Source organism: Meleagris gallopavo, chromosome 1 (genome assembly GCF_905368555.1).
Source record: "Meleagris gallopavo chromosome 1, MGAL_WU_HG_1.1, whole genome shotgun sequence".
Taxonomy (NCBI): Eukaryota; Metazoa; Chordata; class Aves; order Galliformes; family Phasianidae; genus Meleagris; species Meleagris gallopavo.
In genome coordinates, this window is record NC_139404.1 from 111,726,119 (window position 1) to 111,746,654 (window position 20,536).

The 20,536-nt window shown below is 33.6% G+C and overlaps 1 protein-coding gene across 10 annotated transcripts in view; it reads left to right on the plus strand.

Moving 5' to 3' along the window:
• CFAP47 (cilia and flagella associated protein 47) overlaps positions 1-20,536 on the plus strand; it is a 255,343-nt gene that overhangs the window by 182,308 nt on the left and 52,499 nt on the right. For 5 of the 10 annotated variants that reach the window (XR_014879873.1, XM_085210115.1, XM_085210122.1 and 2 more), the window contains 4 exons: positions 3,176-3,287; positions 9,778-9,882; positions 13,215-13,371; positions 18,687-18,782. Coding sequence is in view for 9 of the 10 variants with exons in the window: in XM_085210115.1 (XP_085066241.1) it covers positions 3,176-3,287; positions 9,778-9,882; positions 13,215-13,371; positions 18,687-18,782 (470 nt within the window). In the remaining variant the exon portion in view is untranslated. Of the gene's footprint in view, positions 1-3,175; positions 3,288-9,777; positions 9,883-13,201; positions 13,372-18,686; positions 18,783-20,536 lie in introns of those variants that run through there. The other 5 variants (XM_085210151.1, XM_085210146.1, XM_085210127.1 and 2 more) reach the window with 4 other exon arrangements.

The window sequence follows — 20,536 nt, forward strand, 5'->3', positions numbered from 1 at the left end:
GGTACTCTCATGAGAGCAGAGTAGAGCGGCACGCTTCTCTTGATGCAACCCAGGGTACGATTGGCCTTCTGGGCTGCAAGCCCAAAAGGTTGCTTTGATTATTAATAGCAGCAATAACAGTCACATATACAAGCACGCAAGCAGTAGTCTTTTTATGTATATTTTTATATACATATTATAAAACAGTAAAACAAAAATGGCAAGCCTTCTTTTGTTTCTATCATCTATCATATTCTTCATTTCATGATGTTTTGAGTTTTTTGTTAATTCCTTCTTTGGTCTCCTCATTTCAGAAATTTATTTCTATTGTATCATCAGCACATTTTTTGCTTTTTGAAGTGGAAAACAGTGAACAATGACATTTCATCATGGCAGTAATGTTACACTCAAATTACTGTGATTTTCTCTACTTGCTGAAAGAATAAACTGAGTGTTGATAAGATTATCCAAGTAAATTGGCTGCATTAATGTATGCTGAATAGGTAAAAGCAATACAGGCAGAAGCTAAGTTTTGTAGTACATTTGGTTCAGAATAAACTAGAACTTTCTATATAAACTCTCTGTTTAACAAAGATATCCATTTGTTTCGTTTTGGGTGAGTTTACTTCTTTGCCGTGCTGTTGAAGACACAGACTGTGAATAATAAATTTCATAAAATGCTTGAATCCCTTCTGGTTGATGGAGATTTCTTCTACTTTAAAGGATTTTGATTCTGCTACTTTTTCCTCAATACTGAAGGAGCATTATCATATCTAAATATCCTTCTAAGAATAATGGTTTGGGTTTTTTTTCATTATGTGCTCACTGTATTCTTTTTGTTATCTATCTGAAAAAATTAATAAGTGCCTTTGAAACATCACTTGGAACTGAATTAGAAGCAAAGAACTATGACCCTTACTATCAATTTCTAATCATTTTTTGAAGGAGAAAGGAAAACATCTAGATTTTATCTTTTAGTCCTTTTTCAGACAACATAATATAGGTTTTGTTTCTATCACATTACATTTAGCATGTCTTTTAGCATATGATTTTAAGCAAGTAAATCCTCTGCTTGATTTTTTCCATCTTCATTTATTCGTTCTGCTATAGTCTCCAAAGAGGAGCAATTGAACATGACAATCAAAAGTTAAGTTCTTTAGTGTGTTGTGCAACAACTTATGCTAGAATTAGCATAACCATTGTGTTCAATGTATGGAGTGGAAGAGGTTCTTAAAGTTTTGATTACTTGGAGAACTTCTACTAGTCAAACAGTTGCTTTCTATAATTTCAGATATTGCAACATAGCTTTACATTTTGCAAATTAAATATTACTTACAAAAGAGACCAGACAAAAAAATAAAAGCTATAGATGAATATGGGAAATTACAGGTGAATATGAAGTTCTTCTCTGACAGCTTCCTGATTTTTCTGTACTCTCCGCTGTTGAGCCCTTCCTGATACAACATTTTGATAGTGGAGACAAAAACAAATCTGCCACTCAGCTGCTGAGCATTCATGTCTTAAAGTTGTCAAAACCCCACAGGCACCAATGCATCACTTCATATATTGGAAGGAGCCCACCTGCAGACAACAAGCTTCAGGACCTGAAGTTACATTTATAATTCTTGACTGAAATGCCTTCATTTTTGAATGTTGTTTATATAAATAAATATTTATTTTTTTTCCTTTACTGATTTTTCTATGATTAACTGAGTCATTTATTCCAGAGGATAAATATGTGGAGCAGTCTGGCAGTTGACCTGCCACAGCTAGAGGGAATATCCATTAGCCAGATAAATTACCACGAAACCAATATATGTATCTCATTTTTCAAATTTTTCTTGTTTACTGTTTTCACTGATTCATCTTGAATCTCTTTTGTACCTCCCTTGGTGTTATAACAGAATGTGATTTATGGTCATATATATATATATATATATGTGTGTGTGTATGTATATGTATATATATATATATGTGTATGTATATGTATATATATATGTATATGTATATATATATATATAATTTTTTTTTTAATTGTGCACCCTATTTGAAGTATCTTGTGTTGGTTTCTTTCCTTATTAGAAAATGAAGGACCACCTATTAGATAGAATGCCAGCTGATTCAAAACATAATATTAACACAGTCAGCTTACTGTAATCACTGTGAACTGCCACATAATTCATTAAAATACATAATCTACATGTACAATTGATTTATAATTATGCTGTAATGATCAGTTCAACAACTGTATGAAATGAAATGGATTTTGATTCAATACAGGAGAGGACAGCAATTAGCACCTCTATTCAAATAGAGGTTTATTTTTTTTGAGATCTGTGTTAAATGATGACCAAAAATGATGATTGCCTAATGGCTGTAAATCACAAGCCATTGACTGAACCACTTAATTATAAGATTCTCGTGTAAGCTATCGCTTAGATCAGAAGGTGGGATAGCTATCGTTATTTGATTACCTTTTAATTTCTGTCCAGTGCATTTTTTATGAAGCAGACTGAGTCCATGTATAGACTACTTAATAATAAGGCATACTTCAAATGATTTTCCTTTTCGGAGCCTTTTTTTTTCTTGGTGGCCTTGGCATTCTAAATTAACTATTTGATTAAAATGTTTCAATCCAAAGTTAGATGTACAGAAATTAAGAAAGAATAGTTATAAATGAAAACTAAGGCCTAGAAATAAATGGGAAGGTACCAGAGCCAGTGTGATTATTTAATCACCCTTCTATCTAGAAGTTAGGCATCAATTTCAAGATATGAAATCTGAGTTGCTCCTGTAGTCAATGAAAAGTGATTTCACATCTTACTGACTTAAATTAGGTTGAGACCAGTTGTTTCTGAAAAAGTTTTTCTTCCAGCTAAGTACCAAGGAAGCTAGACAGCCCCTTTAATCAACTAACTTAATTCAAATTCCTGGAAACTGAAGTTGAGCAAGACAAATTCAGCCCTTAATGATGGCCAAGAATTAGAGTGGTTATTGCTACTGGTTTTACTGTCATTAATCATTAATGATATTAAGTACGTGTCCGCACTAGTGGTGAAATACTATTGCAAGAAAGGATAATTCTTAGTTTTAAAGGAATTTATTTTCAAAAAATAAAATGATTAATTAATAATAGAATGAAGTAGAAGAAGGTTTGTAATTAATAATAGCCATTGTATACATGTATTTTTTCCAGGTGGGTTCATCTCTACATACCTCTCTTTAATCCTACACATGAAACTCTGAAACTAGAAATTGCTAACAGCAATCCTAGCAATTTTTCAACTGAGATTGATCCAAAGCATCATGTAAGTAATGAAAAAATAAAAATAAAAATAAAAGGCAACTGAGAAGATTTTACAAAAGTAATTCAAGAAAAGTTTCTGGTAAAAAGGCACTGAATTGTTTATCATACTGTAGAAGGAATACACAAGATAATCTCAAGGTTTAGAGATGTTATAGACATGTATTCTATGGATTTTGTTGCTTAAAGATGAAATCAAATACAAAAAGGAAAAAAAGTTGTGTGTGTGTTTTTTTTTGTTTTTTTTTTTAAATGCTTTGTGGTATGGATTTATGGAGGGCTGCAGTTTTGATAGCCAATAATATCCAGAAAACATTTGAAAGAGATATTGTAAACAAACCAGCTGTATTATAGCAGGATAACTAGATAAATATTTAGATGAGAAGGTAAAATACTAATGTAGGATAAGATGTATCTTTGATCCTTAAAGGAGTAACTGAGAGTTGTATGGATGGACTGAATTTTCATATTTTCTTTGAATTTGGCTAGAGTGCTATGTGGCTGGGACTCTGAATTCATAACATTAATTACTGACAATTGGTTACTGCTTAATTGTAACCAGTAATTTTTTGTGTATATGGCATTGCTATTTAAATCATAGAATAAATATTATGATGTAATAAAAATATGTATTTGTTATCAGAGACAGTTTAAGACATCTTTGCAATTTTATAAAGGATGTCAGAAGGCTATACCTATAGAGCAACACAAACTTGTTTTTTTCTGTGCCCTTCTTCTGAATGATATACATTGTGTTCATGTTGCAAACTACTTACCTCCCAGAAAGAAGAAGCATGTGTAGTAATGAATAAGCCCAAGGAAAGAAAAAGGTCTTTCAGAGAACTCCCTGAATATTAACTTTATGTCCTTTTGTTTGATGAGGAGATGAGAAAAGAAAAGACAGGTGTGGAAACTCTAGGGCAAGGGAATATGGGAAACCTCTCACTAGCTTAAGAATATAGAACATTTATCGAGAAAAAAGGGAACTGAAGGAACTTTCTGTGGAAGGAAAAAAATGGCAATTATATGTGTTTTAGACATAAGTATTCTATCTATAAATAAAAACGATACAGGCAGTAAATACACCAGGTACTTTTGTGCAAACCGATATAAGGGTCACAGGAATCAGACATTGATATTGTAATAATGTCCTAAAATAAAGCTAGGAAGGTAGTAAATTGATTTTTTAGAAAAAGGAGAGTGATACACTAAAGCCATAATATGTATGTTTTTGGCTTTTGGAAAATGAACAGCTTTTGGGGTCAAATATAGTAGCCTTAAAGACAACAGCTGAAGAGAATTATAATTATAGAATTGCATATGTTTTGCATTCATAGTATGTGAAGTGCTTATTTTACTCCATCTCTTATTATTATTAACACATTTTCAAATATTATGTCAGTCTTGACATGTGGTATTAATAATCATTTCATCATTTGACATAGGAAGTAATGACTAAGAAACATAATGGATGAAAACTATATTAATCATCTAGGAGAATTATACATGTCATATTTAGGTCACTGGCCTAAGAAGTGGAGTAGATTTAATGATAGTGACTTTTGATTCATGTGGATTGCATGTGACCTTGTCCAGGAAATTAAAAAGTAATATATCCTCTGTTCAGGTTTCCTAATTTATTACTAGAGATTTGCATATCACCAGTAACTGCATTGCATTGTTTAAGAAAAGACATTCAACACTAACAGCAGCAATTTTTTTCCCTTTACTTTCTAATACAATATTCAGTAATAAATACGTAATGACTGCTCTGAAAGTAATGTCTCCTATTTTATGATGCTGTCCCACTGCATTAGAGGCAGATGGTGGTGATATGGCAGTAAAGGTTGAACCTTCCCACTGATATCTCATTACATTTTGTTGCCGAATTAGAGATGGTAGCAGACACGATGGTGTCTGACATAGAAGCGTATGTGAAGCAATGGTGTGTTGTTGAATTCCTCCATGTGGAAAAAAATGGCACCCACTGACATTCATTAACGCTTGCTGAATGTTGATGGAGACTGAACAGTGGATGTGGGCTCAGTGATGGTATGTTTCAGCAGTTGTGCCAACAACACTGTGTCACCTACACTGGTGAAGATTTTTACAAGCATGGCATGCAGACTCTTGCTCATTGCTGGCACAAATGCATAGTTCATGGTGACTGTGTTGAAAAATAGTGTTTTATAACTGAGAATTTGCACTATCAAATAGTGTTAATGTGCTCTTTGCATCATTTTTACTTTCCATGGAAATAAATAAGAAATATTACTTTTGGGGCAACCTATGTAGTTTATGCATTGAATTTTTGAAATGTTCTTTTTGAATTAATTTTTCTTCCAGTTTTAATAGGATAGTTATGGACAATATGCTCTAAGCAACTACCTAATATTCATTTTGTGTATCTGTCATTTTACCTTATTTTGTTCCATTGTAGGCCATGTTTGGAGAGCTATTCAAATTTCTTTCAATTTTTATGTTGAAGTGGAAGGTGGGGTTTAAATACCTGTTTCTTCCCCTGAATGTGTCACATGGTAGGTTTAGAATAGCCTAGTCTATTCTAGATTCCCAAAGACTACTTCTTGTTCTTATAAATTGTAACCTGTGTTTCAGATATTGGTTCATAGTAATCATAAATAAGATCACAGAATGTGTCCTTTTACTTTTAGTCCTATTTCTACCTCTTTGTGAAACACAATAGTTTCCTATCTTAACTATTCAAATTTCTATTTTTCTAAAGCATGCTTTCATTTAAACATAAGCATTCTGAGGCTAAACTGGTTTGAGGGATCCTCACATGAAACACAACCATAAGAACAAATTATTTGAACAATGGTTGAAAGATGGGATTGTCCAGTAGATAATGTGTGAAGAGAATTAGTGGAGCCATTTCAGAATTCTGTGTAGTTCAGTACTTTCAGTATTTCATATTTTTTGTTATGTCGTTTATGATATAGAACCATGGACTGGGCTGTCAGTCTCAAATTGAGCTGTGTTAGATGAGCCAAGTTGAAAAAAAGTGTGAGAGAAAAATCCATATTTCTTAGAGATTGCCTAAAACCTAATTTTGACTAATGTTTCTTATTTAAACAAATTTATTTTAAGTATTGACTTCATTAATGATACTCTTTCCTGATATCCAAATGAATTATGCTCAAGTATTCCTGAACTTTCAGGTTCTTAATGAAGTCTAAAAAAAATCTGAAAGCATTCAATCTCTTGACAGTTTCATGTAAATTAGAAGCAGCTTCATTACTTACTTGTAAATTGATAAATATTTGCAAGTGAAACCTGTAACTCATTTATATGGAGCATGACATCCTGATTATCTTAAAAAAAAATATATATATATATATAGTAATTTAACTTCAATGTGTTTTTGATTTTATTTTTTTTTTTAAATGAGCTATACCTTGTTTTTTTCTCCCTTCTTTTCAGCCTTATCTTGTATAGGTTAGCTTAGCACCTTTATAAATGCTACTGGACTCTCCAAATATTGGAACAGAAGTGAACTTCCATAAGTTTGCAGCAAAATCCTTAACTTGTTTTTGATTATTGGGCATTATGAGTTTCTAGGGAAATTCTCATTGGGTTGCTGGTTTTTAGATTTCTTTCCTAATGTCTGTCCTCTCCGTCTCTAGAGGACGTGAATTCATTTCCAGCATTTCACAAATGATTATTCTCAGTCATCAATATTACTGTATTCCCCAGTACTCTATATATGTAAATACATGCGAACAATTTTACAAACATATTTGTTGTATTTATACAAACCTTTATTTCTGATGTTACTTACACGTGCAAAAACACAAATATGAAATCTATATTTGCCAAAAATAAACATTATTTCACTGCAAGTCTTCAATTTGCTATTCTAAGTTATAACTTTCTTAAACCTCTTGCATAAAGCTCTTGACAGTAATGTGTTTTATCTGATCAGCTAGGCAACACAGTCTTAATTGAGAATAGCTAGCTTGATAAACGAGGGCTGGCAGAAAAGTGTGCAGACTCACAGTGTCTGTGCACAAATTTACTAGTTGGTCAATGACTGAGAGTATTGTCTTGTGTAGAGTAAAGGATTCGCTTCTATATTTAAGTAAAATTTCTCTTCCTTATTGGATTTATAACAGGAATATTGCATGTGTAGTTGCTCAATTTTTTTTCCAGCTCATTTTCTCTTCCTGAATGGTTGTATCTGAGACTTTATGAATGACGCTGATACCAGTTCCCTTTCATGTATTTATCTTAGACATTTGTTTGTATAAATGAAATGAAATTTAATTTGGTTGAATGTATTTGGTTGAATGGTTGTGGCAAAGTCTGAACTTCTTTTAAGATGTTAGTGTTTTTCTCAGTTCTACTTTTTAGTCAATTTATTCTTTAGTTTTCAGTAGAAAGTTGTTTTTTTTTAACTAGCTGTTTATTTTAAATCAAATTACTTTCTTGATACAGTAAAGATTATACTGTGTAATATGAAAAAAAAAACACCAAACATTTAAACATCAAAACCTTTTCTGTTTTCAAAGTAGGCCGGCTACTGGATTATCATAACTGCAGTGCTTGGATTTGTTATGGCAGTGCTGTATGACAATAATATGTCAATTAATGCCTATTGAAAATGGAATTCCAATCTGTTTTCATTATATGGGGGAGTTATTATTCCAAATAATATATATCTCTTAGCGAAATTACTGTTTAAAAATTACAGTTCAAATTTAATCATGTATTTTCATACTGTGACAATCTGTTATTACTGTGCTTTTTCATTTCCTTCAGAAGTATCTTGGAGGAGGTACTCATCAATATTCTTTCTCCATTTGTAAGTTTGCATTTCATAAATAGGGCTGATTGGTTCAGGCAGCATAGATAGGAGCTAGCCTAGAAACAAAACAAAAATTTTTTCACCTCGATTCTTTCACCAGAGAATTCTGGATACTGAATATGCCCAGGAACTCATTGCAAAATGAGCTGTTCAGGCTCCTATTAGATGATGAGCTTCTAAATGAACCCTGGGCAGATGGAAATGGAGATGGTCTGTGGGAAGTGTCTTTCCTTCAGGCCTGTTACTCCAGGTAACACAGAACATTTGCAGAAGTGGCAGTCATAGGATGGTGGCAGTTGTTTGCTGATGACAGATGTGCTTTAAAGTTATCATCCACCTTCTGGATATATGAGATTTTATAAATTGTGGACAATGCAGCGGCACTGAGATCCCCAGATGGGAAGTGCAGGTGCTGTGACAGTGGAGTAGGAGTGGGCCTAGCACAGTGAGCGTCGTACTATCTGTGGCATGCACAAGCTTATGGTTCCAGAAACACTGATTATCATGCAGTGGAAACTGTAAAATTAGAACTGCCTGAGTCTATCTCTGAGGTGACAGAGCTACATGGTGGCGAGGCAGGGCAGCAGAGGCTTCATTAAGGGCTTCTGCCCCAGGCCAAGAGAGAACATTTCTCCCTGCTACACCCACCAGGGGCCCTGGCTTGGCCTGGGAGCCATGAAAGTGTCCAGGAGCCCTGGGGCCACAGGAGGCCCTGAACTCTATCCCTATTATGGCTCTACTTACTGCCTGTGGGTGCAGTGGATTGGGGCTGCTGGTGGAAGCCCTTGTTTTAGTGACTCATGTTCAGTGCTATTTGATGGCCTATTCTTCCAGGCCCGACATTTCCTTTATAAAAGGGCTTTTCAGCACTAGCCATTGTAAGGTGATGTTTTGACCTTTATTAGTTCTAAACTATATTCATTTTATAACGATTCAAATCTATCATCTATGTCTTTTTATTCACAGACATTTAAACATATGCATGATAACAAAAACCCAGGACGTTTTTATTACAAAACATAGACACAGATGTTGTGAATTCAGTGATTGTAACTGATCATTGTGTCAACGCATCAGTATTTTTATTATCCATGAGTCTATTCCTTCACTTCTTATCTAGTTCATCAAAACATTTATGACCCCACTGTACTCAGCTACTTTACTTATTCATATGCAACTGGGACTCAATTAGTGTACTTCAGAAGAAGAGAAAACTAGAAACTTCATTTCCAGTATTAGTTTAGATTAAGGTAAGAGGAAGAGAGGCAAAGCACTACCTTACCGAAACCTGACATGTATTTGCCCTATAAGGCAATTTGTTTTTGGAGGTCAATGTGATAACCTTTTAGCGTCATCAGTATGCTCAGACACTGAAGCCATGTTCGACTGGTATTTGTGAGAGCCGCTGTCCTTGACCTTGGAGCAATCAGTAACACCAGCTCTGCAGTTTCTGGGAAATAAATGAACGTGCAGTGACTGCCACTAAGATTGTTTACTGCAGTACATTTGCTACTTTAGTAGCCAATGTATGCTGAAAGTAGAGAATGAATCTGATAGAACACATTAATTACATAAACATCAGCATTGTCAATACAAAGCACAAAACAAACTGACTCAAAATAATTTGTCCTTTCCTCCTTTCATTGACTTCTTTCTCACATTTGTACAGATAATTGTTGCTCCTCATTCCACCACTGAAGTACCCGTGCAATTCTGTCCATCTGCCCTAGGAAGCGGAAATCACAAGGCATCAATAACCTTCAAATGTTCTCAGGTATGATACTATATTTGCTGCTGACAACAGATGGAATTCAGAATAGATAATATTTTTACCAGGCTAACAGTCAGTATAGGTTTCAATCTGAAGGTCAAGTTGAAATTTAATTGCTGGATGCATAATGAAAGAGTAAATGCAAAGATGTTCTGTTTACAGTTTTAGAATTTGAGGTAATGGACTAGGATCTTGAATTAGTAATGAATACTACTACTAGCTTTCTTGGTAATTAGACCGTTTGTCTGTATTTAGTGCCGCCACAGTGGCATTTCTTTCTTATTATAGCCTCTGAAATTAAATTTCTTGATGCGTTTCCAAAACTTTGAATTGTTTCAGTCTGATATGAACTTTTAAAGGTCATACATCTGACACTTAATCCTTTCAGGTTGGTTGAAAGTATTTTTTATTTTGAGCGTCTTAGAAGAGTTTTCTCTGTGTATTTTCTCTGATTGTTAATGAATAACTACTAAATTAAGAAACATGAATCATCAATGTGACCTATTAGGTGACTGAAAATTGCATCTGGAAACAAAAATAAAAATTGATAATATGATAGGTACATCAGTATTTCCTCACGTGAGCTGAGTGAAGCATTTCCTGTGCACACCATTTCTTCTCTTTATTCTTTTTGGACTCACAAATATCTTAATAGTGAGCTGTGAATTATTCAAATTGAGTGCTACCAGAACTTTTCAGTAGTGTTTTAAGCAATACAGCAAAAGGACATTTTTTATATGAAGAAAATAAACAGTGATAGAAATGATGTGGTAATTTCTTCCTTGCTAAAGCATTCGAAAGAGAGATTATTTGTAGGTGCTGTTAGCACAACAATTTTTTTCAGGATCTCTCCTCTTAAATACTTATTAATGATAAAGGAGCCAGCAATCCTCTTGAGAACAGTGTGTTCAAGACCCATTCAAGAGCATGAAATGCTATTGTCTTGTCTGATTTGTAGTGGTACACAGAAGTATTACCTCTATGTTAAAAAACATTCAAATAATTAATCTAAACCTTTCAGGAACAAACTGAGCCCTATCACCTCAATCTTGTCATTCAGTGCATCTCCTTTCAAGTAATCACAAGTCTCCAAGTATCTCAGTCCTTCTAGCTGCTTTGTCCCTTTAATGTTTTCAATATCTAAATTTTAGTGATCTATTTATGCCTGAGTCTTTTGAATTTTGTAAATTTCCATTCATTTTCATTGCTACAATTCTTACTAAATTAGTTCTAGATTATTGTAGTTTGCTAATAGTTATACTGATAACTGACTGAATATTTGCAGTTATAACAACCATTATAAAAGAATGTTTCTTGTTAGTGGATGCCTCAAACAACTTGTAATCTACACTGATTTCCCTCTTTTGATTTCTCTGATTAAATATATCTGAATGGACACTTAAGCCTCCTGAAAGCTGAATAGCTGATTAATCAAAAATCAGTTAATGACAGTTCTTATAGCATAAGCCTTAACTGTTTCTGATTGTGCTTGGCTGAATTGAGAGAGACTGCTCTGTGATATCACTTGCTTCATTTGTTTCTAGTTTGAAGTTGCAGGAGAAGCTCTTCACAAAATGAATCTGAGTTTAGTGCTAATCACTGTGCTGTATTTTGTGAAATCTGAAATCAACTTTACTGGTACAACAGAAATGTCAGTCTTAACATGCCCAGAGATCTGATGTATTTCTTTTATCCTCTTATCACATCACTAGAATTCAGGTGTAGTGTAAAGAATTTAATAGTAGCAAGTAATGTTAGAGTGAAGATGAGCCTAGGTCCTGTCATGTTATTTGCTTAAGTTTCTAGGTTGTTTTCTTCAAATATATTTTTCTTTCCTCATGAGTTCTTGCACTAAGCATTCATGATCTTGAGCTCTGTCACACAGTGGGTGACTGGAAATATAACTGCAGTTCAGACAAAATAGGCTTATCTTAAAATCTATTTAATTTTTTGTTCTTTTATTTTCCAAGCTGACTTCTGATTTTTTTTTTGGCTTTTTCTTTAAAAGCTCAGTTTAACAAAGCTTCAGAGTGTTGTTTTAAAGGTGCTCATCACTTGATACAATGGGGTTCAAAAAGTCGCTGCTTGTTAGTCGTAAAGAGCAGTTGAAGTTACAGCCTTCCGTATTTGTAGACCATGAGCCTGAGCCTTCAGCAGCAAAGCTCACATCTGATCTTTAAATCTCAGCTGCACAAAATAGGAACACGTGCATCCTTTCACAGTATTACCGTGCAGTACAGTCTTTCTGTGAGGAAGGTTGTTCACACAAATTTACAGTGGGCCTGGAAAATATTTTTGGATTAGTATCTTTTCACAACTTTTGTATAAAGAATTTTGTAATAATAGTTACATGATAGTTATTTATATATTCACTTGTGGTTACTGTGACTGCTTTTTTTGTTAGCTAGTAAGATTATAAGCCAGTGTATACCCACCAATAGCTTGACAAAACCAGGCTTTCTCCTCTTTTATTTTTCCTTACTTCTATTTAAATACTTTAGAAATGGCTAACTTTTACCAATAAGTATATTTCATTAAGGTTAAAAAATCTTTTTTCTTCTTGTATCGAGTAAATCTTTCTAAAACAATAAAGATATCATGGATAATACCAAATTAAGGGGGACTTTCAATCTGCTTGAGAGCATGTAGGCTCTGAGTGAGCTAGATTGGTGGAGAGAGTCCTTTCTCATGGCATTTAACGAGGCTAAATCCTCGTTGCTGTACTTGGGTCATAAAAATCCATGCTGTGGTGTAGGCTTGGAGAAGAGTAATGGGAATGTTGCCTGAAATAAAAGGCCCTTGAGGTGCTGGCTGAACATGAGCCAGCAAAATGCCCAGGTGGCCAAGGAGGCTGTCATTTTAAGTTTCTTCATTATATAGTTATTAATGTTCTTTCTTTCAAGTAACATTATATTGCTGCTCCATCAGTGAATTACTTCCCTTCATTCTGTGTCTTCCCAAGAAAACTTACCATTTAATGACCTTTCAATTTCTATTATATGTGCTTTGACTTGCCCTTTTGCAATCACTCACATCTTTCCATTCACTACAGTGGAAGCTCTGGCTAGCATGAAAGTTACATACAAAAAGGAGATGTAAACATCTCCCAGAGTCCCATATAAAAAGTCTTCAACATTACTATTGATTTCTAGATAGCAATACTTAGAGTACATGATAGCTTCAGGGAAGAAGAAACAATCAAAGTGTTAAAAATCACTTCACTCAAAACAGAAAAGAGACAGAATATTAGAAGAAAGAAATAAACAGTTTGCCTTAGTATGTAGTATAGTTCTGACTGGTCAAATAATAAATAATGACACAGTTTTCATCCACAGATTAAAGAATGGATTTTTTACCTTTTGGGGATTGGTCTTCCACCTCAGTTGATGGAACCAACTACCATAAGTGCATACGTTGGCCAGGGTTCTTCTGTCATCATAACCTTCAAAAATCCAACTTCTGAAAATGTGTTAGTAGATGTCATGCTAAAAGGTACAGTGTGGTTTTTGGGTTGGAAGAGGTAAGCTTCTTCATTAGCAGTGTCTGTGAGACAGGATTACATTTGCCTCGTTCCATTTGTAGGCAACAGGTATATTGTATATCATTCACATGCATCCACTATGTTGCATGAGCTGAGAAATAACATAAACCTGTAACCGTCTGTATCCTGCACTCATGTAGCTGGTTGTTTATGCTGAACTACGCTTCTAGTATTTAGACATTAGGAGATTCCATAAGGGAATAACATAATAACATAATTACAAAATTAATAACATAAGCATAAGAGAATAACGAAGTCAAACATGTGCACAGGTAAGTTTTAAGTTGGATTTTCTAGAGTCATGCCATGATTTGAAGTACATAGAATAAGTGAAGAAATGCAACTTCAAAAAAATGTAGATTCATGTTTGTTAGTTGCATTGAATTCATGCTTTTGAATAAATTACAAATTTTGAGATGTGAATTAGAAATACAAAGACTTGAGAAACTTGAATTACATCACAAACTAGAAAATTGAGAGCAGTTCTCCAATCTGCTAGTGAAAAAAACTCTTACAGAATCACCACCATGTGAAGTCTCTTTGCAATAGCAATCACAGACATCTGATTGTCTCTTATAAGCTTGCCATGGTCACCATTTTTATTTGATCTATGATTCTGAGAATAAAAAAGACTTCTCAGAGATCTCCTGAGAATCCGGTGTAAGATTTTCTGAGCCATTGTTTTGAATTGATGATACGTTTCCAAAAACGTCTTACTGTATTTGCATTCTTGTTGGTCCCTTTGCTTAGATCTGCAATGACACCTTAGTTTTGTTAGATCTATACTATATACTCTACAATTTCTTTAGAGTAATACAATTAAATGTTACTAAACTGAAGCTGAATAACAAATAACAGTCAAAACTTCCTGCCAAAGGGCCATGTATTAATGTGGTTTGAAATGGAGACGGGCAGCTTATAAGGGAAGCAACAGGCAATGGACTATTTAGAGCAGCTTTATGCATTCAGATCCGCAAGTCCAGATAAAATTCATAAAGTAATGAAAGAGTTGCCCAGTGTGATTGTGAGGGAGAATTCATGTTGACCAGGAGATGTCCCTGATAAACGGAAAAAAGTTATATTATTCCTTTCCTTTAAAATGTTAGGAGCAAGACTGAGGAAGTGGTAGGTTGATCAGCCTCACTTCAGTTCCTGGTAGGGTCATTAGAATTAGACACATCGTCTTGTACTCTGTGCAGCACATTGCACTCCATTTCCAAGCACATGAAAGTCAAGAAGGCAATCAGAAATAGTCAAATGGATATGCTAATTGCAAATAGTGACTAACCTGATTGCCTTGCACATAGAAACGGCTAATTATGCAGATGGAGGGGGAGCAGTGTGCAATATACTATGATTTAATAAGACTTTTGTCACTGTTACCTATATCATTTTCATGTGGAAGCTGTTGAAGTCCAGTCTTGATGATTGGGCTGCTGAGTAGGTTGAAAGCTTGGCTGAAATACTGGTCTCCAACGATAGTGATCAGCAGTTTGATGGTCCTCTGCTGCTCATTTATATTGTACCCCAAGGACTGATAATGAGGCCCATATTATTCACAGCTTTATAAATTATATGGACAGTGACACAGTGTGTAAGGTAAACTGGGTACAGTGTCTGACAATATGAGTGGCAGATTTTCGATCCAGAGGGACCTTGATTAGTTGTTGGAATATCTCTTTTTTCTAATTGCTCTTGTTCATCAACTCATCAACCTGGGAGCAGATGAGAACATAATAAACTTTTAACGTTACTACTAGTGCAATCTTCCTTCCTTTGTATTTCTCATTCCATCTCCCCTTTGTGCTTAGTATATGTATCTCAGATCAGACACTTAAAGAAGTACTATGAATTTCTAGCTATGCAACCCACCCTATGTGATCAGAAATTAACTGATTATGTTATTTCATGAAGTGCAGGTGTGCATTTCATATATGACATGAAGCTTCCCACTGCACATCACTGAGTGCAGCATGTGAAATGGAAGCTGGTATTCTGATTTGTACACCAAGAAGAAAGATGATAAGCAAGCTGGGTGGCTTGAGCACAAATCTTGTGCCATATAGCACAATCTACAACTTTATTGCTAGTGAAGAAAGCTAGTCTAGTCTACTATTCATACAAGAATAGAAAATAAGAGATAATCTTCTCCACAAAGCAGTATCTTCATAAATGTTTTACAGACCTTAAACATTGGTACTAAAATGTACTGTGATTTAATCTAATTGTGATGTTCTAAGGGACATCAGTAGAACTTGCATTGTATAAATTTTTTAATGAAATGTGGTCATCTTTCTAACCGAAGCATCAACTTGTCCCAGGGAGATTTTTGCTAATAGAGACAGTGTAGAAGCAGCTAGCTTAGTGGAAGATTGATGTTGGCTTTTATGCATCAGAAGTTTCCAGTCTTCATTTTACTTTATAAATCAGTACATGTGATCTGTGGAGTTATTAAGAATTTTCTTTGAGAAAATTAATTTATACTGTCATCTTTATGGAACTAAACCTGTACTTGTCCTCTAAAAACTGTCTTGAATTTGTTAATCAGGTTAATCTGTAATGCTAATAATGTTAATTTTCTAATTCAGTTGCTGCTGGTGACCTGTAAATACCATTTGCGTGTTTTTTATCATAATAAGAGCATTCATATTGTCTTTAGAAGAGTTTGCATTGTATGGTTTGTTCCTTGTATAAATATTTACCACAACACCTATTTCCTTCTTTTCAGAGAAGGAGAAATCTGATTCCACTTGCAATGGTTTTTTTAGTATTTCTGGTTTTTACATGATCTGGAAAATAATTTCCATAATGACTTCTACATTTAGTTGAATTTTATGTTGTCAAGCTATAGTTTAATACACAAACTCAGATATTGTAGATACCATAGCAATACAGATATTGTAGCATAATGTGCAGTAGAAGCTAATTCATTTGGTTGGCTTTTTTTTTTTTCAATGAAGAATGAATTTGCCACCCCACAACCACAATGCTAATCTGTCTGGTGAGAATGTAATTCTAGTATAACTACATTAGTTTTAATACACTTCCTTTTCTGCCAAGGACTGAATTTCGTTAGCTCTGAATTTTCTCTTTCTGAACTTTTTCTGTTTATTTTGCTTGTGTCTGTTTATTAATGAGATGTCTAAAAACTAACAGTATTTGAAGACCATTTGCATTCCTGTTTTATAGAGAAAACTAGATTTCTTAACTATGCTGCGATGCTCTACACTTCATTTTAATTTGACTTGGCATGAAGTGCATAATTTTTCTCTTGGATCAAGCACAAACAGATCAGAAGGGCTAATATTATTACTTCAAAAGTAATGATAGTAACCTTCCATCTGACTTAGTAAAGAAACAGGAGTTCTAGTCTGAGAAAGGTAGTCGTGATCTTTAAAGAGACATTGACAGCTTAGTAATTCTCAAAACTTTCTGTTGTTTTTTCTTGAAAAATCCAGAGTAAAAATAGCTATATCAGCAGGTAACTCAAATTCACTGTAGTTTTGAAAGTGTCTCTGAGAACAGCTCTTGAAACTTATTAATTTATAATCATGCAGCTAACATCTGTAAACGTCTTAGCCAAATTTTTAGCATAGGATCACGTTACTGGATGCACTTCCTTATTTAATCTCATGATGAACTTCTCACAGTGTTATTGGGGGCCAGAGAGAGTGCAGAATGGGGAAACTGGCAAAAAGTAGCAAGTCAGAATGCAGAATGAAATGTTTGATTGATCTTGATCTGAAATTGTATTTCAGATCATGTGCCGCTTCAGAGTGGCAAGAATGAAAATAGGACATCTCAATTAAATTGTAAAACAACAAACATAAACTTTTAAAGATTCACTTTTTAAAAAAAGAAGAACAAAAATTTTGAAGAAAGTTTCAGACACTAGCTGTATCTTGTTTTCAATCTTTTGCCTAGATAGACACAAAAATATATTTAGAATTGCATAGTTTAGGATTGAAAGCAGAATTAATTAGGAAATGCATATCTGGACAATTTTGAAGCTGTTATTTTCATTTCTGAAGATTTGTCAAGCCCAACAGCACTGTTCTTCAGAAACAGTTCTGTGAATTTTGAGTGATATTTTAGTACAAAGAGGGTTTTATTTTGGATAACTATAGAACAAGTAAAACCAGTCACCATTAGAGAATTTTTGAAGAAGGTATGAAATTGTGGACCTGACAGCAATTATGAACAAGAATTTTTCTTCCTGGGAACTTTATACATATGTGTTGCTTAAATCTGCTGCTCTTACATAAACATTCATAGGTACATTAAGAATGCTTGTGGGAGTAATACTTACCTGACAGGATGTAATTTGTCCCAGTTTGAACCAGTGATCAGAGTTACAGAATATGTGAACTCATTGCAAATGGTTTATAATAGTTCACTTTTTTCAAGTTGAATGTAATTGCTGCTGTGGGAACATCGCTATACAATTTTTCTACCAAGATTTTATAGAAGCAGCAAAACTAATATATGATTTATAGTACTGAAATTGCCAGTGAAGACTCAACCACAGAGTCTATAACAATTGCCCCTAGGTACTAGTGGTTAGTTAATGTTTAGAACACTTTATTTCAGTTGACATGGATAATTTAATTTAATGTTTTCAATGGACTGAGTATATTTTAAAGTTTAACAAAGAAAACTGCAACTGTTTTCTAGAGGACATTCACTTCAAAGATTGAAGAGCCATGATCAAATAAAATATTAAATTTACAATGATAATTAGAAGTTGGGTATGTTAAATTGGTTCCCTTTTAGAATCCAATCTTATCTGCATTATCAAAACCAATATCCATGGCAGTGTACAATGTTGCTTTTGGTACAGGCATATGCACAGTGATATGAAAATAGCTGTCTCATATTATTGATTATTAAGACTTGCTTTATTTCCCAGAGAGGATTTCATGCACGGTGGTTCAGTCATCTCATTTCCACACAAAAAAATTCCAAACTAAGATTGAGACTTATAAAATGTACATTGTTTTTGGTATGTAAAAAAGAGTGTCTTTGCTAATCTGGATATTATTTAACTGCAAATGATTTAATCTTTGCTTTTCTAGGTAGAGTGTTGTATTTCAGTTACATTTAAGAAAAAAGTCCATATGGTAACTCTACTTATCTTCCCATTTGCAAATGTATTTTTTAAAACATCCATCTTTGAATCTCTCTTGTTAGGGAAAATATCAAAACACTTTTAACTTCTAAATGAGTTTCCCTGAGCGTGGATTGTTTTTGTTTTTCTTCTCATTAGATCAGGAGCAGTGCAGGTGTTATCTCAGTGCATCTGTTCTTTCTGAGTCAACCAGTAAGGAATCTGCTTTCCATCTCTTACTCAAAAATACACGAGGTATGTAATTTATTGAATTATACTTGGAAATTTTTACAAAGTGTGATCTTTTATGGTCCATCAAATCTAGAGTTTATATAAAATTTAGTGTTTTATTAAGTACAGCTCTTCCATTTGATGCACTGAATCTGACTTACATGAAAATAAGAATTAGCCCGATGTAACTGAAGTTTGTTTTACTTAAAAAATTAAAAATAAATCAGAGGTGCATCCAGTAAAATTCTTATCATGTTTGATTTGTTTATTTTTGATAGTTATTTTTCTCTTACCTCTGCAATGATTTGCTTAGACTTTTGAAAAATAAATTCTTTTATAAATAATGTCTTAACCATCAAAGCACAAATGTTTGTAGGAATGATGATCATACATAAAAGAAACGAGAGCTGTAGCCTGACCCCATAATATGTACTACATCTATAATATACAAAAGTGAATGAGTCCATACAGTACTGCAGTCTTGATGCATTCCTAGAAATTGCTTTGAATTAAGAGTCTAAATTCAAATAAGTAAAGTTGTATTTTAGAACTATCATGTAGAAGAAAGCAATTGTTAAAATTCTGAATTAAATTTAAACTGAACAGCTTCTTTAAAGTTCTTTGTTAGGAAATCCCACAGTAAGTTACTGTTTCCTAAAACTTGGAGCACCAGAAAGGAAAAACATGTAATTAGTAAGAAATTCTTTTTAAAACAAAACGTTTGCTTGTTTGAAGAGTCAGGTAAGGGTAAAAGAAAGGGGTAAGAAATCACAGTAATAAATGTGTTAAGCATTTGATGACCACTTTACATTTTACTGAACTTACAGAAAGCAAAATAAGAATTCACAATTATTTTGATATGTTTATTTTCCTCTTCAGACTTGCCTGTCCTTTGAACTCTTTTTTTCCATGATATAGTTTTCATTAAAATTACCATTTTCTCTATTTTCCTATGTTGCTTGTGTAGTTTCAAACATGACAATAACACCTAGAAATTATTAACTTGAACTGTCTGGAAAGAATTAAATTATTTGCACAGATGTTTTGAGTTAGATTTTATGTGATATTGTCAATCACATCTGATCTGAGATAGAATAAGTAGTAGTTAATTGCCCTTAGTGTTGAATTTTACCAAAATTTTACAGATTGTATATGATAGAATGTATATGATGGTATTCATATCTTAAACCATATATTAGATATATAATTCTGCTTTGGTAGTATCTCATACAATTGCACCTGTTGTATCCATTTCTTTCTGTTGTGGAATTGCATGTTAATAGAGATATCAGAATAACCGTATCATTTTCCTGAAAGAGATAATATCTTACTCGAATTAAGGACATGAGTTAGGAAAAAGAAAAGAGGATTACTTATTTTCATTTTTGTTCAAAACTTTGCCAAATAGTGTGGTTTTCCTGAAGTTGTACTTGAATACACCTTTCTGTTGTAGGGAATGTTGCAAACTGTTTTTGTTTTCTCTCTTTGAAACTTCCTATGTCACAGCGTTATTTCTGAGGGGTATAGCAAGAAGAATTTAGAATAAGAAGTAAAAATTTACATAAGCAATAGATGAAATGTGAATCAGGTACCGATTTAAGAAAAACTGCTTTAGAGCTGTTACCTACCTAAAAATACTATGAAAACATTTTGAAATCAAATATTTTTCTGACTGTATTTGCCAGAATATGATTACTACATCATTTTATGTACTTGAGTACTTATATACACTTGTGGAAAAAAACTTGATTGCTTGCTGCTAATTTATTACTTGTCTT